This window comes from Sinohyriopsis cumingii, chromosome 8, assembly GCF_028554795.1.
Source record: "Sinohyriopsis cumingii isolate HCF-2022 chromosome 8, ASM2855479v2, whole genome shotgun sequence".
Lineage (NCBI taxonomy): Eukaryota > Metazoa > Mollusca > Bivalvia > Unionida > Unionidae > Sinohyriopsis > Sinohyriopsis cumingii.
Window position 1 is genome coordinate 30,806,589 of NC_142968.1, and position 25,233 is coordinate 30,831,821.

The 25,233-nt window shown below is 37.3% G+C and overlaps 1 protein-coding gene across 1 annotated transcript in view; it reads right to left on the reverse strand.

Annotated features, from left to right (window-relative positions):
- LOC149793226 (uncharacterized) overlaps nucleotides 1-25,233 on the reverse strand; it is a 57,924-nt gene that overhangs the window by 13,654 nt on the left and 19,037 nt on the right. The window contains exons 2-3 of the mRNA XM_089967194.1: nucleotides 24,018-24,083; nucleotides 12,734-12,895 (exon numbers count right to left, since the gene is read on the reverse strand). Coding sequence (XP_089823320.1) covers nucleotides 12,734-12,895; nucleotides 24,018-24,083 — 228 coding nt within the window. The remainder of the gene's footprint in view (nucleotides 1-12,733; nucleotides 12,896-24,017; nucleotides 24,084-25,233) is intronic.

Genomic DNA, 25,233 nt, shown 5'->3' on the forward strand with positions numbered 1-25,233 from the left:
CAACGTTAAAAAGCCTCGTAAAGTCATTTCACAAGTAGAATCAATTGTACGGGTCGGGGGAATTCCCGATGTTCTATTGCTGGATGAGTGGCACGGAATTCTTCGCCAGATAGTCTCATCAAGACGCGGTAAACAGATTTGGGGAACACTGACATGGCTGATTTCATCCGCGAAACGGGTAATTGTACTTGACGCGGACGCTAACAATGACGACTTAGAATTATTCAGGAAATACTTGAATCGCCCGGACATGAAATTCATCACCAACGAATATCGGCCCGATCATGGTAAAAAATTTATTGTGGAACAATCTCACAACGACAACTACAGTAAACTGTTGGACATGTTACGACGAGGAAATCGTGCAGTTGTATTCACGCACAATCGACGCGGAAATTATTCTGTGGAGAAGCTCGCCAAATTGTTACAGCACTTAGGATACCGAGTAAAGTACTATCATGCGTACACTGACCCGGCCGAAAAACAACGAGATTTCGCTGATACCACTGCGGCGTTTGAAAACATCGACGTGGTGATCTACAATTGCACCGTCGAGGCCGGGATATCCATTGTGGACCCGCGATTCAAGTACATGACAGTGTTTTCCGAGGAATTAGGGTCTGTAGAGGCGACCAAACAAGCCATCCATCGTTTCAGAAATATTTCGGAAATACATTATTCAGCAACAAAACGGAGCCGCACAGAGCTTCCACTGACCCGCGATGATATTATTTCCGCAATCGAATCACATGAAAGGGATTTATCGTCGACGGAGTTACTGTTTAGAACGCCCAACCGCTTTGATGTACATACCGGTTACGGATACATGTTTATTAGCACGATTATTGACGAGAACAATTCAAAACGTTATTTCACGTGCAGACTCGTTGAAATGATGAAACGAACCGGTTATTCAGTTGAATGGGAATTACCAGATGAATACGAAATATGGAAGAAAAAAAAACAACAAAAGCAGAAACGAGTCAGCGACGCTGTACTTAACAGCGATCCACGCGTAGATGATTTTTTAAAATCCTCCGTCGGAGAGAGAATTGCCGCGGTTAATAGTGACAGTGATGAAATCACTGGTGATAAAATCGGTGATGAAATCGGTGATGAAATCACTGGTGATGAAATCACTGGTGATGAAATCGGTGATAAATACTACCAATACGACCCCGAACAGCGGCTAGAGCCATATGAAAAGGCGTTGACGTATCTCAATTACACGTTCCAGACCGATGTAAGAAAACTAGATAAATACCGGATAGAACATCTGAATAAAAACATTTCGCGGCTGCAGCGATATCAGCGCGTTCTCGTTGACGAGCATAATAACGGTAACGCTGTGGCAACGACGCCATGTCGATCCGATAAAATCAGTCCCCGGCAACAACTTAACATCGTTAGAAATGTTCTTGGCGCGTTAAGTCTCCCCGATGTGGTTCCGAATCGACTTGATGTGAAGAGCGTTCCTGTGAGCCGCGCCGGGTTAATCAATAGCGTATCTGAGATGCTGGCGCAACCAGACCGACTTGACAAGTATAACGCGCTGTTGAAACATTTCGGCGATATATTTCCGGATATGAAGTTCAGAAGGGGTAAATTGACGCTAAAAAATATCATTGAAAAAATCAAATCGATCTACAAAGGATTCGGCGGGCGATTACAATCGGATGGTACTAAGAACTCGGGTCGATCCGACTACGTGTTGTATTATCCCGACTGGCCCGAATCTGATTTTGTAGGTGATCCAGCGTGGATCAACGAGACCATCGATGATGTTGGATTCGCTGGAGGAGATGTTACCGCGACGGACGAACATACCAGCGCGTTACGATTCCATGTGTGGTCGGTTAATGGATGGTTTTCCCGATGATGAAGGAAGTGTCATAATAATTATTATAGGAACTAGGACAGTTCCTTCACGCTCAAAATGTCGTCATCGGCGGAGACCAGTTAGAGTAATGGAGGAATCTATCTCCTCGGTGGTCGGTTTTCTCGATAGCGGGGAGGGGGGGTTGTCTCCGCTGATGAAGGAAGTGTCATAATAATTATTATAGGAACTAGGACAGTTCCTTCATCGCGTTTTTCTGGTCGGGCGTTAAATTCTTCATCGCGTCGGAAATTATCTCTTTGGTGGTACAATGTTTTTTATCACCGCGAATTACAATCCAGTAATCCCCCGCTGACTTAAAAAACGGCTTTCGTGACGTACCGACATGGAAGTAATTATTCGTTTCGTTGATACAACTGAATCGCAGGACTGTTCGTTTAGTTAAATTAACAGCAACCGTGGGTATTTTGGGGTTGAGGCCGTATTTTGTTTTGTTTTCTCCGGACTCGAGTAAATAATTGACCCGCAGCCGATATTTTTCTGGAAGACTATTAATCGCGTTATCGAATAGAGTATCAATGTCATCAAACCAAGCCCGCTTTTCCGCGTCGATATCACCGCGCAGCACGATCCATAATATTCCATCTCGTGCCTGAAAAAAGGGTTGTTGAATTGTGTCCGGGCTGAGGTTGAACCATTTACACGTCTCCGCGGTGGAATCAAATTCGATGATCTTTTTCTCGTTGATATTTAAACAGATAGTATTGACTCTAGTGTCCTTGTAAAGTTGTTTCGTCGGAGAAATTATTCTGGTTTTGTCGTACCGAAATAATGGTAATTTCGGTGGTGCTAGTTTAATTCGCCCCGAGGCAACATCGTCAACGAAATGACTAGCTTGTCTGGAAAAGTTTTCGGCACAACTGTTCATCCAGGATCGTCCACCTGATATCATTTTAATATTTAATTAAATAACGGCTTTAATTATAATGTCGTTGTTGGAATATCACCCGGTGAAATTCGACAGCGTCATCAGCGAATATAAAAAATCCTGTCCGAGAACGCCGATCAATGTAAAATATAAGAACGGAAAATATCATGCAGTTCAGAAATTCCCCAGCGGGGATAAATACAATTGTATGGTATTCGAAAGCCGTTCAGCGAAAGCTCGGTTATGTCTCCGCGACAAATATTACCAACGAGAATATGAAAAAATGTTTCCAAACCATGACGTCAAACGATTTGACACAGTATGGGTAATTACCGAACGAAAAGTCTAGTCGCTATCTTGAAGCACCTTGTCCATGCGGTTCACAAACCTAATATCGCTGCGAGATACCACACCGGGGATCTCGTTGATCGTGAATTTATCCTCACGAGGTTTGTCCTCACGAGATTTATTCTTTTTTCTGATTATTTCCGGCTCGCTGGGGGGAACTGCGGTCATTTCGGTGATTCGCTGAATCAGTAGCGCATTATCGTGTTGTGCTTCATTCAATTCCTTCCGAACACTCCCAAGTTCATGCTGAAGCCCATTAATGGTGCGTCGCATGTCATCGTTACGTCGTTGCGCATCATCGTTACGCCGTTGAGTATCATCGTGACGCCGTTGCATATCATCGTGTCGCTGTTGTAAGTCGTCATAACGCTGTTGTAAATAATCATAGCGCCGTTGTATACGATTATAATCGGCCGTGCTTGACACGTGTTTTAACCGTTGTTGCAATGATTTATTCTCGTTGATCAAATTATTCAGCCGCCATTGCAAGTCCTGAATGGTCTGTTTATCCACGATGGCGTCCATGGATGAATTCGCATCACTGGGTGTATCAACAATCTGGTTTATTTCATCGTCGATGCTGAGGTCTATCATTCTGATATCGTTGTCGGGTTCATTTTTCCAGATTTTATAGATGCGCTGGTAACTGATTTTGTATCGATCTGCTATTTCCGATATTGGTGTTTTCCCACGGAGTCTTATTATTTCATTGGTATCCTCGTCGGTTAAAATCCGCCGATGTGGCATTATTTAATAAAAAAATTTTTTATTTTGTAAAACAACAACAACAACAACAATGACCCATGACAGAGTAGTGAAGGAAATGTCATAATAATTATTTATAGGAACTAGGACAGTTCCTTCATCGATGCTACGAGGTGTTGAAAGATTTCAACGAGAATGCATCAGCGATCGCTAAAAAAAATGTTATTGAGTTTATTACAGATATCAATGATGCACCGGGTATTGATGATATTGATGGCGACGTTAACAATCTAGTCGTGTACGATGATGTTATGTTAGACAATCAAAAAAACCCAGCTAGGATATTTTCCAGAGGCAGGCATAAAAACACTGACGTGATATATGTCACTCAACGGTATACTCAGATTCCAAAAGTAATCAGAGACAACTGTAATATTCTTGCTGTATTCAACGGCGTTGATACACACACGCTACGAAATATTTGGCAGACATGGTGCGGCGGTGACATGGACTTTAATGGTTTTCGAAACTTTTTTAGTCATGCTCAGTCGACCCCACATGGATTTGTAACGATAAATTTACATGATCCTCGGACACGATATCGTATCGGACTTGACCAAATATTCGGTTAGTTGTAAATAATTTTCATTGTAAATAACTCCTTAGCAGCAGAGGGGGCGATGACATCGACGCGGTCGTCGATGTGCTTACCGGACGCTGACGACGCTGGGGATCGGCGCGCAGAAGGTGTTAATTAAACCAAATGACGATTGGACGATCCCCCAACGACGTCGTCGTTTTTTTTTTACCAGCGCTGACTACACCGGATCCGCTGAGTGCAGAAGTAATAATTAAGCAAAATAACGATTGGACAAAATGTCGGATTCGCCCCCTCTGCTGCTTGGTGTTGTTTCTGATGTTAATATTGTTGATCTTGTTGTAGCTCCTGGTATTGGGTCATTATTGATCATGGTTGTACATGTATTTAACTCTTCAATATTTACTACAGTCAGCAATGCTGCAGTTACTATTGGTGTTGCCACTATTGCTGTGGATGGTATTACTTTTTCTGGTGCTGTGGCAATCATTGTAGATTTTTCCTTGTTCTGGGTGTCCTTAATTGCCTCAATCGCCTTTCTCTGCTGTTTACTCTTCGTTACCTCCATATCCCTATGTGAGGTCACCGCTATCGTTTGTGCTGAGCTCCCTTTAGTTGCTGAAGTTGTTAAATTGGTACATTTGAGTTAAGACAAGCCTCCGTTGTTAAATGTGTTGACGTTGATATTATTCGTATAAGGGATCTAGAAATCGGGTTAATTATATTGCTGACATATGGAGCGAACGCAAACTTGTAATATGCTCATTCAGTGGTGCATCAATCGATCTTATTTGAGACCCATTTCTCGAATTATTACTATTTGCATTATCGTCTCAAATCAGCAAAAGGGTTGTGCGTTTTGCTTGGGCAGGTAGGCTCCACCCTTTAGCGACTTGGAGGTTACGCCCTCTCATCGCATTCAGGGATTGGTACCGCATTAAGGTCTCTAACTCTGACTGTATTTGCTGATAATAAAACTGTTTACTACTGTCCTCTTATCGCATTCAGGGCTTGGTACGGGATAACGTCTCCATCTCTGAGTGTATGTGCTGATAATAATACTATTCGACGACTATGGTAAGACTGTCTTACTTAAATTTGATTAGAGTCGCTTGCGCCAAAAAAGGCTTGTTTCTGTTCACAAAGTGGAAGACATAATTGATCGAGTGTTTATATATATATATATATATATATATATATATATATATATATATATATATATATATATATATATATATATATATATATATATATATATATATATATATATATATATATATATATCTGTGTGTGTGTATGTAAATCAGAACCACATAACGACTGACGAACACACCACTTTATAGGTTCAAAACAAAGACGCGAAAGAAAACATCCATCACTTAAAATCCATATCACATAGAAAAATAAAACATTGCAAAGAGGTTTTGAGCGGACGTAAAGGAAACTACCAATACTTTTTGCATACAAATACTCTATACTACATAAAAACACACATCTTCGATAAGGAGAACAATTATTTCTGGTTAAATACATGCACCAAGCCTACCGAAAAATACATTTGTTAAAAGTGGAAAGAATCTTTTTATTGGCAAAGACAAACGCAAACAAAACACATACATACAACAAAATCTACAAATCACGCACACACGTACACACACACAAGTTTAGTGAAAGTTTATAGACATACCATTAAACTCACACATTCAAACAATCAACTTTTATAAAGAAAGATGGTTGTTTTGTTGGGAAAGACATATGCAAAAACATATACAAGCACACAATTTTGGCAAAATGATGAGTGTCCTTTTCTAGAGATATGTTTGCTCTTAAAATATTAATTGGTTTTCTTCAATGCACCTAGTGCCTTCACCGCCCAGGTCGAGAGCCACACACACGATATTCCAAGGTACACGTATGAAGTATTTCCAGAAAAGGTGGCCTTTTGTTTTCTTCGTCCTCCATATCTCTTGGCGCTACCTAAACGTTATTTAATAATTCCTCCAAATAAAGGTGCAGCCACTCCTTTAATTAATGGTTATTGGTAGAAATCATGCGAGTTGGACTAGCATCGTTTTCTTTTGAGTGATGGGGTTTTGATCATTTGGCAAAGAACGTTCCGATTTTTTAGCGTTCGGTTTGTAGCTTAGAAAAAGATAGTGCGTTCCTTTCAAGATATTCTAACAACATTCAAACACGGTATCGATGATTTTGCTTACGGTCTGTTTGAATGAGTAATTTTCTCATCAGGGGATGGGATTTCGTCAGGTTTGACAACAATGCCCAATGTTTGGTTAAACAAGGAGGAAGTCGTTTTCCTTTTGGACAGGAGAATGGTGGTGTGCACTTCTGGAGGGGGACATCTTTATTTGCAGGAGTAAAAGGACTTAAGTAAAGCCGCATTCCACACGTTTTTTGCATGCTGAAATGCGTTTCCACTGACTGTCAACATGTGGTATCATATTCATGACGGACAACATTCGAAGTTGAGGTGTTTTCATCAAATTTGGAAAGAAACGTGTTAAATTGGGTTTGACTGGCATCATGGGAAACGACGAAGTCGAAGAGGAGGGAGATGGAACTTGCACCAATGGGTGTGGTTATAGGGGTACGTGTGAGCCACAACAGCAGTGCCTCTTTTCTTCGTTGATGTTTCTTGGGATTTCTCTTCTTCTTGTGTCTTTTCTTTTTCTTGGGATGTGCACAAACGCTCCTCTTCTTCTGTGTATGTTTTTGGAGAGAAAACTTTTTTCTGGGTGGCTTTATGGGCATTAGGATTCCATTTCAAGAGGGAACGGATGATGACACCGTCTATAGAACCACTACCCACTGTTACTGTTAAAGCGTGTTGTTCCTCGGTGTGTTGATTATATTGGTCATGGTTACAAGTTTCGGCACAGGTACGGTATAAAGGAAACATCAGCTTTCCTTGACAATGGTGTGCTAAAACGGGATGGTACAAATGAATGGAAGGTAGGAGATTGCATTTGCTCAAGCCTTCGTATTGAAGAATGTGTTCCACGAGAATGTATTCTGTCAACATTCGAGGATGCCCTGTTAGAAATCGACAATATTTACCAAAAGATACACGAACACAATGTATTTAATGTCTTCTCCTATAAATTTGTCCACGTTGTACGGCAAGTGTGCAAGATTATTTTGTCCTCTAAATAAACTGTCGCGGGGGTTCAGAGGTTCCACGAACACCACGTCGTAACTTTCGACAATGCGCCCTAAACTAAAGCTCCCACATAGATACCACTTGGTATATTTGCTGTTCTAACGGTAGGAGTCGTTGGTAAGTTTTCTCGTACAATAGTTCACTGGTTTTCTCTAAGACGTTTTATGTTTTTATGAGGGTAACATGTAGGACATCCGTGTAATAAGCATCCATGAAATTTGCAGACGATCTTCTTGGTCTTCCAAATCGCATTCAGACACCAAAGGATTTCCAGTTTTCCTCTCTCCTCCTCCTCGTCTGCGTTGTTGAATCAATTTGTCTTCCTTTACGCACAAGTACAGTAACCAACGCAGAGCATTAACAGATTATCGACAGCTGATGAACTGGGAAGGATGAGAGCGTATTATGGCTCTGGCATGAATTTCCTGCAATACGCTAAGGGGCGCGCTTTGGCGATGGTATAAGCGTCCTTTAAATGATCGATCTCCACTTTCCCTATACACAATTGTCAATATTTTTTTTTCGACATCGCATAGTCAATACTGTAAAATTTCTTCCAGAAAGTCAACGGGGTAGGAAGCATGAGAGTGTTACCAAATGAAGAAGGCTTTTTGTTGTTCGTTTTGCACATTGTTGGGGCCGTAATAGTGAGCGTCATGCAAATGCGGCCGAACAGTGTGTTGATTAGCTTCAATATTGAAAAAGTGTGGAAAATACCATTTGGCCATTTCTGGCATTCCAATCGTTTCAGGCACTCAAATGCATGGTCAAATAGGTCATGGAATCTTTAAACTGTATTTGTCCCAATTTCATGTTGATGATTTTGGCTCATGTTAAGGTGGCTTTGGTGCAGTTCGTGTCTTGTTCTGAATAGTATTCAGGAAGAAATTATGCATCGTGTCTCGAGAAATTGTGAGCCATCCTCTTCGCTCCAAGTGTAATCGATAGGGTCTGAGATCCACTGGACGAAATTGGGAAGAGTGTTGGACTCTCGAAAGATGTTTTCGCGTCTTCCTGGACAGTTGGTACCGTGGGGACAATGAAAAAGGTTATTGGATGTATTTCTCTCAAGCTCAATGAACGAAACAAATATTAGGGTTGTGCATGTATATCTCTTGCATACGTTTGAACCAAAATTAAATGAAAGCCATTTGTGTCTTTTTCTTCTGATAGTCCTTCATGTCTGCCTTCTGTTTAGAGTTTTATTTTTGGATGTAACATATATGTCTAAAGTATACGATTTGGTCACAAAAACAGATCTTCTTTTCTTGACAAACACGGGCTTTGGAATGATAGTGCCAATGAAATGTCCACAGATGTCGCACAATCTCAATTATTGATAAGTACTTTTCTGCTATTAACCATGTGTCATGCGATGTTTGTAACGGGTAGGGTAAGATTGAAACTAGTATGAACAACTAGGTTCGTTTGCAAGAAGAGCAATAAATTCGTTTTTTTTTCTCTTCGGAAATACAGGGTTTAGGTGCTAAATAACCCCGACATCTCTTTCCGCAATTAATGTTTCCCCACCTCGACTGCAAAGTCCTTGTTGACATTTCTCACAATAATAACAGTACCCACAAATTCCGGTGATACTGGTAATATCATAAAAATGTTCTTCGTGATGATACAAGTGAATGTATTGTCCGTCTATGAAAATGGGGACTCAAAACACCGGATGCCCACGACCCATTTCAGGGTACACTTTCAAAACGTAGCGTGAAGCCAAGACGTCTTAAGGTTTGTTCATTTCAAGAATGCCGTACGCGGTGGCTTCCGATATGCCTGCCTGCCGAATCAAGAGTTTTGTCTCTTTTGTTTGTTTGGCTAAGTCCGATTATCGAATTATCTCCCAGACAATTTTCCATTCCACAGTTTCGTTCTTGTCGGCATACTTTCTACCCATGACAATGGTCCGGACTCAACATATGTGGTCTTGAACGTTTTCAATTTGGATGATGATGTGTTTGGACTTACAAAGTTCATCACTAATAACACTTTGCATGGTCCTCTCCCTTTCGGAGGGGAAACTTGGGTAATGAAAACTGTAGTTTTTCCATCGGTGATGAAAACTCGTCATTATATTGCTGAACGTGCTGAATTTTTTCGATAACTTTGGAGCGTGTTAATTTTGCCGAGGTGCTGAACTTGATCCAGACAGGCGAGTTCAAAATGTCTTAATGAATGGAGAATCTCAAACGATCGTTTTCTTTCGCTTGACATTTTGGTTTCAGTTTCGCCCATAAGGAATTCCACAAATAGGTGATAAAACCTTCTACTTCTGGGGCGGTACATCAGACGTTAACTCTTTAAATTCCACCTCGTTGGTTTAAGCGGAGGTTCTAAATTTTCTGGAGGTGCGATTTCCATCTCCAGAACGTGGTCGTAATTAAAAACGAGATCCCGAAGGACTTTCCTTGGAAGGCTGTCTTAGTCTTCGGGAGACGTGAACTGTTTTGACTCAGACTGACTTATGCTTTCACAATCGCTGGCATAGATATAAGCCAACATTTTATCTCGTGTCGAGTCGTTGCCTCTCACTTTCTTCTCCCTCTCTCTGAAATGACGCAATGATTGTTTCATCCTGATTGCAAAAGTTCATTTGACTTAGTTGTCCTGACAGAGGAGCACTATTATATGTTTGTGCCTTACTTTAGAAAAATTCATTCGGCTCTCAAACGATCAAGAAGATGGAAGAGTCAACACAGATCGACCTTCTATTCTGAGATTTGCAAAGTCATAAGAAGTGATAATTCAGAGGAAATGACGGACTAATCCTCACGAGAAGAAGATCAAGATACTTGCCATTTCTGTCCGGAGAAGGGACATTATGCTCCAGAATCCCCAAACATATCAAAGCAAAGAAACGACAAGAGAAAAGAGAGAAAGAGGTCTAGAGACCTGACGCCTTTATCAGAAGAAAGAACATTGGCCTTGAGAGTGCACTGAGAAAAAAAAGAGAAGAAACAAAAGAAGCAAGGGGAAGAGGAGGTAAGGTCTTCAGAAATACATGAACCTATCCCCGTGAAGAAATGTATGAATCCAGAGAAAGCGAGGACGAGTACGAACCCACGCAAGTGACGAAATTAGAAAGGAGGGACAGAGAGTGAAAGAAGAAAATGGACATTAATGGTATGTTTTGAAATGTTCGTTGTGATCAGAAAAAAGAAAATAACTAAAAGAAAACATACGAATCTCATTGTCTTGATTTTTTATTCTATGGATCAGCACATACGCACTCACGCTCGTACACCAGTCCATCATGGCAAAATGGGATTTACGTTTAATTTTTAATGTCACTCTTTGAGTAGTATCTCTTTTCGAGAGGTGTAGGTGACCTTGCAAAGGACTGTTGGGTTTTTATTCTTTTGCAAACTCATGGGCTTGACATGAAGTATTTTAACTGTCTTAAACCCTTCCATGACTATGTCTTACTTGATCTCCTGCTACTGTCGATACTTTGGTAGTCGTAATTGCTACTGAGGACATCTCAGTGGTAGTGAGTGTAGATGTACTGATAACTGAGCTGGAGTGCTTGGCACGTGAAGGCCTCTTTCTCATGGATCCAGATCAAGAAGTCTGACACACTTGCCTCAGATACTATAACTCTCTCAAAATGTCTTGTAGCACACACAAGGTTTGGCTTTCACCGTCATTCTTCTGCCCTGGTCCTTCACACGTTCTCATTTTTCTTCTCGTTTTCTTCATTCATTTTCTTAATGTTGTTGAATACTCAAGCTATGTCGTATTGATTCACTGCATATGAACGATGGCGCACCTATATACTGCATATCACGTTACACGCCGCTCTCTTTTGATTGAAAGAGAGACTCTGCGCTCTGACTGATTTTTGTAACGCCACGTTGGATTGGTGAAACAATTTAATCGTTTCTATCCGGCGTTAGGCTATAAATGCTGCTACCTTGTATGATGGTTTCACCTGTTCGCAATCACAGTGAATGCATACCATGTTAGCAAGTGTAAACGCAATGACGTACACCATGTTAGCAAGCGTGGAGACATCCTCTCTCATATGGAGAATATTGTTCACCCCGAAGTATTTAATGTATGTGGGACCATCATGGGACATCACCTACATTACGGACAAAACTTTTTGGAAGAGAAGAATTTATGTGGAGAGGCAAGGCGGACTGAAGAGAATCTTGCTATACAGTCCGCCTGTGAGATAAAGTTTGAGGATAAGAAAACGACCGGTGTGATGTCAAGCATGTTAATTCACTTTGGTTAATAAAAACCCCAAAGGGTCATTTTCGGGGCCACTCAGCTCTCTCGCCGAAAAGATACACTGTTTATATATTGCCAAAACTTTTGTTTGTCTGCTTGGTAGATGTCTGTTTTGTTTGGTTCTGTTTTCAACTCAAATGTATAACCATTTATGATTACCTTTCTCCTTGGAGCCTGTAAACCCTTTTGTTGTATATCTGTTTGTTTCCCTCAATAAACACTTTGTCCCTCAATAGACCCACGCATGTCAATTTTCCACTGTTCAACTACGTGCCTCTCTATGTTAATTACACTTTGTCCTCCAATCACCCCACCCCCACATATTATTTTTGTCCGTCCCTCTATAGCCTCGCGCATGTTAATTTCACATTGTACCCTGTAGCTTCTTTGTTCCCCAATTCACTCATATTATTACTTACAGCCCCCAGAGTGGTATAAAGCTCATCCAATTAGATGCAAGATTATCTCAAAGATGTGGAAACGTATCGTTCATAACAAAATTCATACAACATCTTAATGACGTCAGCGCGCGTGCTAAGTTTGATTACAATCGTGTTAGAAATACCATCTTTTGGGAGTGGTAAGAGGCTCAGCCAAATTAACGCGCGAGCTCTGCAATATGCCTAGATTTCACTAACAATAAAACTCTTTCCACAGATTGATGATATAAGCTTGTCTTCGAGGTTAAAACAAAGTGTGATTAAAAACAGAGTTGCGAAGGTGTTGACAAACGTTAATAATCATTATCTGTAGCATACTGGATAGACCTTGAAATCAGCGGCATCAATCAAACCCTGCGCTGCTTAATATGTTGAACTTTCCTGCATGTAGTTTTACTACAATGAACCCTGTGATGAGAAACCTTTTGTGAGTACAACTGAAACATAATCTTACCCGTCGGTCAAATCACGGACTTTTGTAATACTGACATCTGTAGTAAGTCCAAATTGTGGGCCTTTCTCTACCAAGAATTCTCCTTCTTTCGTTATAAGCAAGACACCATGATGATTATAGAAGCTCCTGAACCAATTCGTTCTATCCTTTGCGTTGATAGGCCTGAAATGATACTATATAATGAATTTTTCTCCTTGGAATCTATATTGGCATCATTCTTTTTAATGTTGTGCATATAAACCTAACCACTTTACCTTCCCCGGGGTAAATAATTTGAGACTATACTTTCACAGAAGGAAATCTATTTCAATTTGTCATAATGTTTAATTCTATACATTAGCTATGTAGTTAATAAAGTGAAAAAATACACAGCAACTTTGTATACAGCGATCGCAGATATATAAATTTTCAACGTTGGAAATATAGTATTGAAGGTAAAATAATGCAGAAATAAACAAATATATTTTATTAGCAAATGAATATTGTAATTTGCATGCTTTACTAACTTTTAATACGATGCATATATGTAGTAAAATGGAAAACCTGTTTTGGGTTGTTTGGACATGTTTAGCATGCTGATATTTTATAATTTTTTAAAACAAATATTGGGTCATTTTATTACTGTTAAGTCTAAGTGAATTATGTTCTTTCTTGTCTAATATTTGCTCCGGTTGCAATAAAACGAGAAAAGATGAAAATATAGTCTCTGATAAGTCCTTAAATGTATTACGTAGCTACATTGTGTTCATAAGTGTGGACTTGACCTTAAGATAATATTTGTAAACATGTTCACTTGGATTTGAGTTCATGAAATTGTTTTTCACCCTGGAAATTAATTGCATACCTGATGTTTGTCAGGTTGATTCCCTAAAGTTTAGGTAAACAGACCTGGCCCTGTTTAAGGTGTTGAGCAGTTTTCCATTGTTTACAGCATGAAATACATTTCCATTGATGTTAGGAGTATTTTCAAAAATGGCTATTGAGACACAGTTCAGGTGAGGAACTATATAATTTTATTTAAATAAGAATTACTCATTACTATCTTTAACTTCAGTTGTGTTCCGGTATAATTAGAGAGGCTTGTTTATTTAAATTATTCATTGAAATTACAGTACTCATTGATTTTATTACTAAATCACTATTTTATAAATATTGTGAATTCCTTCAAGGCCAGTCTGGATTATATCTTTGCGATACGTCTTTTGACACATCGGGACATTCAAGGCCACTGACACATCAGTACATTCAGTAGTGGATTTCATTTGGAATACTCTCCTTTTGGACTTGTGATAGAACATTTTGAGTCATTTGGAATTTAATTCATTATACAGTAAGTTCCTTTTTAATTTTCACTTAATATTCTAGGGATAAATTATTTGTTGAATTAGTTGATTTCGTCTTTATCTGTTAATATGTTTAAGACCATAGAGTCGTAACAAGGGTCATTCCAGCGAATACGAAATTACCACCAAGGGCTAGTTTATCAATTCCATGATATCCAAATGCGTAAGTGATAATTCCGTCGGGAAATATCCATCACATGGTATCAAGTGGTGACCAGCTCTCTTAAGTGCATCGGTATACACCCATATGACAATTCTTTGACCAAATCGTATTTACTGAATGTTGACATTCAGATTGCTCTCGGAGATATTCCACATAAGATCATTTTGGACAATAACCCGTGGAACTAGTATCTCCTTTTTAATGTTTATTTTTTCAACTGGAGTCAAGTACATTTTATGTCGAAGTCAGACGTATTGTTAGATTGGTAAACATAAGCACTAGTGTTCGAATGTTTTATTAGAGTTACAAAACCACATGCGTTCTTTCAGATAATCCCTGTTGTTAAATTCTTTCGCGAGTATTCTTGATGCGACAGCTGAATAAACATCATCGGTGGTTGTATGCATCAATCGCGAATCTGTGTCAGTATGAAGAATTTTAAAGTAATCTTTATTAAAACGATATCATCATTGACAGACTTAGGTAGATATGATCTGTCAACTTGAGTTGTGCGTTTTTAACTATGAACGGCAATACATTCATAATAAAATATATTTCGTAATTCAATTGGCTGGAAAGCAATAAGCCTTTGAAGCATATCTTGTATATTATCAAGAACAGTTTCGATTCCGATTCCTTTTCGTGAATTGTCCATTATTTTGCTAAATATGGACTTATTCAAGAATTTCAAGAATTGTTTTTTTAAACAGTTGTTGGCCTTTGTCCTCAGATCCGTATTGATTTGCATGTATCGGTGCTAGTTGGCGATATCCAAGCACACGATGAAAATTAATTACACTGATTCCCATCACATATAACTGCAGATTTTGTACGTGTAATACGTAATTGTTTCTGGTCCTGAGATTAGGAACAAGCTTGCTGAGTTTAGTAAATTGTTCACAGATAGTCAGACAACCACTTATGAGGCACTGTCAACGCCTCTGGTGCTAGTGGATAATTATTATGAGCGTGGTAAGTTTCTTCAGGGTATTCTAAATCATCCTCAAAGAAGTACGTATAGCTACTATTTATGCTGTACTAGTGTAAGTGCTTGAGAAGAAAAACTGTGATATTAGTCCACTGAAGTCAATCAACACGTAATTGTCTCATCATTACCCATCACTATTACTGGAAACATACACATGATGTAACTCTTTGGCATGAAGGGTTATACTCGTTCATATCTGCGGTGTTTGTTCGTTTATTGTGATGACTTACCATTGATATTCCTCACTGAAGTGAGCACTCAATGGACAGATGCAAATTAGTATCAAACAGAAATTCAAACTCGAGTTTGGTTTTTGATAGAAGTGTATCCCAAGGTATTCCCGGTGAGGTAAAATATTGAGCTGGATCGATCTTATACACTCCTATAGCAATGTCACGAAATCCCTTAAACACATGTGCTGGTTAGAATTCGTTGTTTTGCAAATACATACCAGGGTTATTGTTCATGTTTTTGCAATCAAATGAGGAGCAGGAATTGTTTTGCACCTTAATAAACTTTTTCTGAAATATCTTCACGCGAAAATGACAAATAAAATGCTTTTATTGGTATTAACTGAATTTCAGTAAATTAGTTCCAATTGCTCGTATATTGGTAGGGATGCGAGCCATTTATAGTTCACAAGTTAGTGCTAGTGGTACAATATCGATTAGAGGTTTTTACGTTTGCTGCTAACAAACTTGTCTAGCGATGAAATCAGATTCAGCAATGAATACTTCACTCACTCATTAATATCATCACTGGCTACAAGCATGTTGCTGGGCGAAAAGAGTTTCTGTCGTAACGAAACAACTCAGCTGAGTTCTTACCACGATACAACATTGGTAAGTCAGTTTGACCTTCACATTTGACAACAGTGTAACAAAACCTGCAAAGAATTTTGTGAGCAGCTTGTGTTAAATTTGCTGTATTTGTTAGGTTCTGGTCATGCACGGGAAAGTCAGATAGTCGAAGCCCGCGTTTGTGATATAAGGCACAGGCATAATCGTACGATGTGTTTTTTTTTTTTTCACCGCAGCGAGCAGTATTTGTGTGCTGAATACACGCATGCAATGTCTCAATCGGGATTGCAACCGGGAAAGGTTCAGTGTCCATACGGGATGAGATAGCTACTCTAAACAAATCATATCGCTCAGCAATAACATTTGATTTCGCTTGCTTTATACATATGCGTTATGCGTAAGTGGGCAAGTTAAGTGGTTCAATTGTGTTTGAATATTGCCTTAGTTGCCTGCACTGGAAATTCTATATCACAAAGATTGAGGTCGCCCACATATTGCTGATATTTACGCTGCTGGTCTTTGTGGTTATTGGAGTGATGTAATGGAGATAAAATCGCCCATTTAACACATACTATCATCATTTTTATCTTTACCTCTGATCATGGCTGAACATACTCAGGTATTGGTATATAAGTAGTCCGCAAAATCTTCACTACTCAAGCTATTGAATCCACTTGATATTTAAATGGCAGAGTAATCTCCATTGCTGCATTCATGTGTATGCAAAGTCAGCGCCTTTATATTTTCTTGTACAATTTCAAATAATGACTTATGAGGTCTTTTTTCTTCAAAATATTTATCAAGTGTACAACGTCGCTTTTCTAGGATAATTCCGAAGTTAATTAATTTATCAATGTGTTCCGGCTTTGTGTTCTAAAACACATAACATATATTGCTCCTATTTGGTAAACCTCTATGAAGCATTCAAACGAAACAGCCATTTAATATTGTATAACGGTGCGTAAACTCCAATCTTATATGACAATGTCACGAATAAATTTCTCTATACATTAATTCAAAATACTATACCAGTGAATTTTCTCCAGTCCATTTGAATTAGAACGGTTCGATTACAACCAAAGATAAGCCGTTAGCAAGCCATAAAACATATGAAAAGGTTCAGAGGTTATTGAAAGGGAAATACGTCTCAGATGTTGTATGCATGTCACGTACTTGTAACTGACATCAACCTTACATCCTCATATTTACGATTATTTATTTAATATACAACGAACTCAAGCACTGACGTCTCCTCGATTATTGTGTAACTGGTAATATGGTGATTGATAGTATGATGCTTTATCTGTCTCAGCCACGTACTGTCTTAGCAAAAATTGAAAAACAGATAGTTGAAGTTAAGAAGAAAATATGCTCGCGCACCATCCCAATAAAAAGCCAATATAAAAGATACGCTTTTTAAATTACTATTTAATTACTTATTATACAAGTATTCATACATGGTCCGCTGTAGTGCTAATCATACAGAGTCTTCAAAATAATAATTTTAGCACACCCGGAAGAATAACAAACATATTATTTATCTTTGAGATCTGCACGCCAAATAAGCAGTTTCACTGATTGAATACATTTCCATATAGTAACCAGCTAACTACCTAAACACACAATACACATATTCTGCGTAAGACTAAATAGCAATCAGTCTGGTGCTTGGCAACCACTGTGCTTAAACTGGTTGGGTCTTTCATCTTTAATAATATTTGCATCTCACCATGTTTAATTATTATTAGACTTTATTTGTCTCGATCTTAAAATGGTGTCTAGCATTGTAGTGTGATAACGACAGTTTTGTCTGTTACTAATTTAGGTCAAGAGCCTCTATCCCCAAGACTCCGTCTTCGTTTATAGTCGCATATTATTTTCCTACATTTTTATGTTTATAATCCGTTTGTTTCGCATAACATTTCGCTTTTATTACGAATATCTGCAAACGTATATGGTGTGACCCGGATGAATAACCGCGATCTAAACCTAAATTATCAAACTAATTCACTTGCTTGACCTTTGCTATTAGTTACAGCAGTTTTATTGCTAATTCTTAAATTTGAAATGGTATTTATCACAACACGCCTACCAATCAGAGATTTTCTATCTTTATGAACCTGCAAATTACCGGTTTTTAAAGTTTTTAGTTTAACTTTTACAGTGTAGCATTAAGTCGCTTTCTTTGAGATTTGAAATCAGGGAGTCTGTGTTTCAATATATGTACTGTTTATGATGAATCCACTTCAGCCAGTTTTGATTGTTGTTCATTATCGTTAATCATATTCATTATGTGCATTTTATCAATTAATATATTAACCGGATATTATACATTTGATAATGTTCATATTGTAATTTATCAGAACATTGTTTCGTAACCAATGGTATCCAGCCATAGTTAATATCAATTGCTGCTACATATTCAATTTACCCCATAACTAATCCATATCAATCGTCATAGTCACTTTTCTGCAAGTACAAATATAACATTCAGGAGACAAGCATAGTTTATTTTGCGCACATAATTGGAGGTATATCTTTGCTTCAAATTTCAAGTGATTCAGCTATGGAGAAATATTTTGGATTAATATGGGAGAACGGTCACCGATTCATATCCTCTAAAATAATATTTGAAAGAGACTGAACGATATAAATAACTAATACAGATTATATCTTAGTTATATGTTGCTTAGTCTCTTTTGACGATATTCCTTGTTTTCTAAATATATCATAAACATTCCAAATGTTCCTGTTTCATCATAAAGACATATAACAAGTGGATACATTAGGTTAGATTTGTCATTGACTGATTTGGCGTAGTTTCATAATGAGCTAAGATAATGTGTGTGTGTGTGTGTGTGTGTGTGTGTGTGTGTGTGTTATGACCAGAGCAATTCATTTAATAAAGATTACTTTTTGATGCTTTCCGTTTACCTGAAGCTTTGACAATTACAAGTGAAAAGTCTGCAAATATTGCCGTCGCAAGCATTAAACGTTCGTTTGACGAGTGTTGCTTCCGATATATGTATCGTACCCAGATATACGCATATTATCAAATCCCAATTTGACCATCATCCATGTGATTAATTTATTTAAGGTAGTTGATTCTAATGAACCCTTGTCGCTGCATATCCCGTTATTTTGGTTTTTACTTCATATGACATTATACACTATATCCAGTTATTCAGTATTTAGTAGTGTGACTTTTGAAGATTACCAATCTTGTATCAAGCATGCATTTATCTTCATTCTATCTTATTTCTGAGCTCAGGTGTGAGTCCCAAACGTTGATTACGGTCTAAATTGAAGGTTAGCAACTAAAATAAAATATTCTATTCTAAAAATTTTAAACTTTTAAGGCCGAAAGTCTACAACACAAAGAACTGTAAAAGTTTATACAATTGATACCTCTTGTTCCAATTGGTAATGAAGGCTCACTCATTGGTTTTTATCCTTCATTTTACATTTCAGATCAAGAAATGGGTACAAAGCTACTTGAATTGTTGTTAAAATATAACCAAATTATCTGACTCGTTCCGATTTGAGAAAATTTTATGACATTAAACAGTTTAACCAAAAGAGTTGCGATAAACCTATTGGACATTAAAATGAACTTACGTGTATCAGCTGGAGAGATCATTTTAATATTTGTGGTGTGGGTGTTTTTAAGATAACAACAAACATATTTAGATCTTATGTGAGCAGCCAATTGTGTTTTATTTGTCTAAGCAATCTCAGCTGCACATTTAAATGATTAGTGCATTTTTGATCAGAAAAGGTAGAGGTACATTTTCATTGATGATCTGTTCTCTTGGATATAACCTCTGTTTGGGAAATATAAATCAGCAGATACAATGAGTAAGAACTGGCGATCAATGGACAAAAGTACCCTAGACACAAAATGAGAATTTAGTATTTAAATGACTCTATACTGACAAGTGAAAAAAAACCATCAATTTTTACTTTTAAATATAATGTTAAAGCTACACAATCTACCTTAAAGCGCCGTTTGACAGACTACCACTTTTGTCATCTACTTACCAGCACTTACACTTACTAACCAACACGCCGTTTGACTGACCTCACACTCTCATTCTCTGACCTAAAACTACACTTATTAACCGACAACCCGTTTTGACTAACCGAGACTTAATTATTGATCAACCAGTACACACACCTACCAATCGTCAAAAAGATGAAAAGGGTAGGAGTGTTACTGCTTACACCAACATACTATCACCCAGAAAAAGTAGAAATGTTCTCATGCACCTACCCTAACCAACACGCCGTCTGACTGTCCAACACCCACCCCAAACAACTAACGAAAATGGTAGGAATATGAGCACGCTATTACCACGAACACATTTATACAATATCACACATAAGTGTGGAAAGTGGAAGTTAGAAAAATTGTAGGAATAGGCACATACCTATACCAGCAAGCACACGTATATACTATCAAACTTGGGAGCACAAGTGTAAAAAGAGGAAAAGGAAGGTTATACTCACTATACGCTTATGTCACGTGTTTAGGCTCGAAGAAACAGTAACACAAGAAAAAGTGAAAACAACAACCTTTGAAATAACAGTAATAATTTATTTCCCTGGAAGATTCTGTGAAAATGAAAAAGATATGAACTTACAGTTTTAAGAATCAAACCAAACATAATCCAAGAATAATCCACGAATACAATTTTGAAGTACTAATAACAAAGTGTTCTACTGATTTCAAGTTCGAATCCCGACGAAGAATCCAAGATGGAAGACGATGACCTATGCTGTAACCTGAATTTTTGAAGTCTATAGTTCCTTGTAGAAACAAGAATTATTACTCCGGTTTTGGAAATAAAAATAAATTTCTTATAAGAGCTCTCTTTGATTAAGAGTCTCAAATGAGCAAATGTATTTTCCAGGAAAAAAGAATTAATACTTTTTAAATCCAAGTAATTTGAAATAACTCCAATCCAAATAATTTGAAATAACTCCAAACAGCACAACATATAACTTCTAGTGTAAGAAAAAGCCCAGCTACAACTGAGAATAACTCTCCAAAACAGAGGTTATATCGTCTTCTAAAACGTAAACAAGGGGACACGTGATCATGTTCAAGAAGCTTATAGAAATTAAATACTTGTTAAAGATCACGTCCACCCAGTCTGGCCCTGACGAAATCCAATCATTTATGTCTAAAAAATTAAAAAAAAAATTGTTTACATCTTAAACACATAGTGCCATCGTGACCTCGACAACAACCAATGATTTTAAATAAAAATAGAACTTGTTTACGTGGTTGCTGAAAAGTTTGAAACAATGTCAGGATTTAGATCTACACCTGATGTTTATAGAAGGAACAGTCAAGGTCAAATTATTTCCTGAAAAAAGTATCATCTCTTGTGAAAAAATTTACATTACAATATCATGTAATGAAAAATAATTTTCTTTTAAAACTGATAAACAATTAAATTGAAATAAATATATATTAAATCAGATATAATTAAATCAAATGTACATAACAATACACACAAATGTACTATCATAATATCACAAATCACAGAAAATAGCTGACTGGGATTTAAGTTTTTGTTGCGAGCGAAAGACAAATAATAAATTAACAGATTTCTGGTAAAAATTGAGCAGTATCTCTGTTGTCTGACACCATGGGTGGCTCTGAAAATGGCCGTTGTGAGTGAACTAAGTATAGTTAATATGCACATCTTTTCACTTTTGTCTGTTACAAGATTCTTACTGGTACCCTATACACAAATTCTCGCTTCAGGCACCGTTGTCTCCCCATATATACTCTTCGTTTCCAGACTCCCGTTATCTTGGTCACGGCCCACATCGTCTTCACCTATACCTTGGGTTCTATATAGAATAGTTATAGAAGCCTGAATGCTTCCATTTTTCTTGGAGGTTTATGTTTAGAACAGATGACAAAATGTGCAAATGTGCCTCTGTATATAGTCCACGAATGGGTCGAAACTAATGGACAGATTACACCAATCAGAACGCGTCTGACATAACTCAGAGACGGTGTATTTTTATGTTCAATCAGAATACAAAAGTCAAGCGATATCTCTTTGGCTCTAAATATTTATGAGAGTTACCTACAACTAACATGTTCGGAACAATGTGAAGACTTTAAAACATGGCTGAATTGAAGACGTGTTGCTGCTGTACGCCTGCAATATATGCTTCTTATGATGTGAATGATATTGTTATTATAGTTGCTGTAGCGAGTATTATTTCAGAGGAAAAAGACTTGACTTTGGGTATGGCGTTTTGCAATGTCTTATCTAAGCAAGATTGTTTCCCAGCGGTACGTTTATTTCCTTCCTTAGAAATGACAGCCTAAGTTGATTTAAAAATTAACAAGAGGGAAAGAGGGAAGAGTTGCAGACTCTTTATATCACAGAAAAATAAGAAAATCAGACATTTGTTTTTAGAAAACAACAGCAAGAGGTAAACAGAAGGTAAGAAGAGGAGATGATAAATTTGAAAATCCAACAGAAAAAAGGGAATGAAAATGAACTGTCAGTTTGTTACATCATATTTGGACGTAGTTAAGGAACCTTTGAGGGTTACTTGAAACTTCTTTGGCGAACCCTAAAACCAGGAAACCTTCACAAGACATGCCTTCTTAAACTTTCGTAGTTAGATTGACGTCCACTCCTGAGACGCCAGTAGCTGCAGCATATCACAAACACTAAGACTACAGCAGCGATACCAGCAAGAGGTCATTTACATGAAACGTTTTAAGACAGTTATTGCTGACTTCATGCTCATAATTTCATGTTCGAAACCCAACGGGACTACTCAAGATCAATGCAATCTCTTAGAAAGAAAATACTACTCAAATGATTGTCAAGCATGAAAAATAAACACCTTCATTAATAAATGTGTGTATTCGAATATCTGGTCATTACGCAAAAGAATACATATGTTTGTGGTATATAATTATGAATAAGAATCACAGCCATTTCAAACACACCATATTGGGTAGTAAGTGTGGGTATTGCTCAGTAAATGAACCAAGTGTTGGTCCGTTCATTCGGGGTGTTGGTAAATAGGTGTAGCTGTTTGTCAGTAGGTGACAGGTCGTTAGTCAGACAAATGGCTAATTGGTTAGCAGATGTAGTTTTAACATCACATTTCCCCTTAACTGTACATTTTTTTAAATGGAAAGGTCATGCTATAGTATCTTGTCCATATTTAGTAATACTTATCCTTAAAATGTTTTCGAAAATGACACTTGACTGACATAATGTTAATTTCACTCCTGTCCATATACATTTTTTAGAATAGAAGCCTCATGCTAAATTCCCCCTTGTCCGTGGCGGATAATGTTTGTTCGTATATCACTACACATTGCGACTGATGTAACATCGCTAACAATAAATGTCGGATTCTCTTAAATTGAGATAGTGCTATAGAACTAGTCCTTTGAATAGCAATATTTTGTTTAGGAAAAAATAGATAGGGTACATACACTTTTATGTTACTATCAGTGAATGTGTATGTTTCTGTTTTTTGACAACAATTTCAACACATACTTTTGGTATTCTTGGATTGACTCCATGCGTTAAATTCCACGAGCAATCTTGCCTTTCTAGTTCTTGTTATGCTTTCATTTGAGATGAGCACCCTACTTCCCTCTAAAGCTACATGATCGTAAATGCTTGGTATAAAAGTCTTTGTTTTTAATGTTGTTGCAAAATTCAAGGTTTTTTTATTATCTTGGCATGATGCATTTATTTGCTAGCCTAAATAATTTTGGCTCACTTGGTGTTGTATTAATGATTTTCTTTGGTTCCTCCTCCGTCAATTTATATATTGACAGATCTTTCCGAGTTGACTTTCCTTTACGCTTCAATAATTTTTTACACAACAATTTATAGATGTTAACATTTTCTTTATCTTGGAAAATTCTTTTCGTGTCGCTACTAAATTGTACAGCTCAGTGAAAAGTTAAATGAACAAAACATCTTACCTTTTTATAAGATGTGCCCTTACAACTGGAATCTTGAGCACAGCCGGATCATAATCAGACCTGAATCTATAAAAGTATTACAATATTACAAAATATGACTACGTCAGAAAATGTCTAACATTACTAGAATATATGTTGGGACATCCACTAAGACAAGGAAATCCCAGTCGAGGGGTGGCATTATTATGTAAGGGGAGGGAGGGCGTACGGGTGCTGATTGTAGTGGGGTGGGGGTAAAATATTCTAAACCTTTAACTGCGATTTCTTTGTCTATATACAAACTCCAACATAAACAATTTTTCTATCCCTATATCTTCTGTTGAAATTAAAATAACCTTAATTTTAAAAAAAATAAAAAATAAAGCTTAGCGCATTCAGCGCATATAGTATTCATAGGTACAATTATTTCCGAACCTTTTTCTACAGGTCATTTGGTCTTAAAACATTTCATGAATATCTAAATAATTACATCAGTATAATCATACTATTGATCTGCAGCTGTTACAAAAGAAAAATACTATAATAACAGTTATAATTGTTACGTATTGTCAGTCTTGTAAGTTCTAAGCGTGAGACAGAAACAAAATCAATTAATAGTATTGCCATATTATAATATTTAATCAATCGCTGCATATAAAAATAACATCAAATAATCAATTTTGTTTTTAATGGAAATTTTAACTTTTGAAAAAGTAGTATATTATAATAACATAAAGTTTGAAAAAGTAGTTTCTACAAGTGCTGTGGCTATCATGCGGACAACATGACTGAAAAAACCAGGTAGAGACAACCGGACTGAAAAACTAAGGTTAGCAAAGCAAAAGATTTTCCTCTCGCATGAATGAGGAAAAGATATATCTGTTGAATTATGATATGAACATAACATCCTTTCTCGTGGATTCAAGTAACGAAAAATGTATTTATTGACTAATTGATCCTCGACAAAGAGAATATTTTAGTAGTTATTTTACTTTTGATTTTATATACATAACTTCATGGAAAATGTTGCAATAAATTTAGAAAGGTATGCATGTGATATTAGCAAGACTGTATAGTGTTACGAGTCTATGCTCTTAAAATAAGTAACAGAAAAGAATGAAGACAACAAGTTTTGTAAAATTTAATTAATAATTTCTTTCCCTAGAATAAAAAGTGTAAAAAAAAGGAAACAAAAAGAACTTACGGTATTGCGAATTAAATCCAAAAATAATCCAAG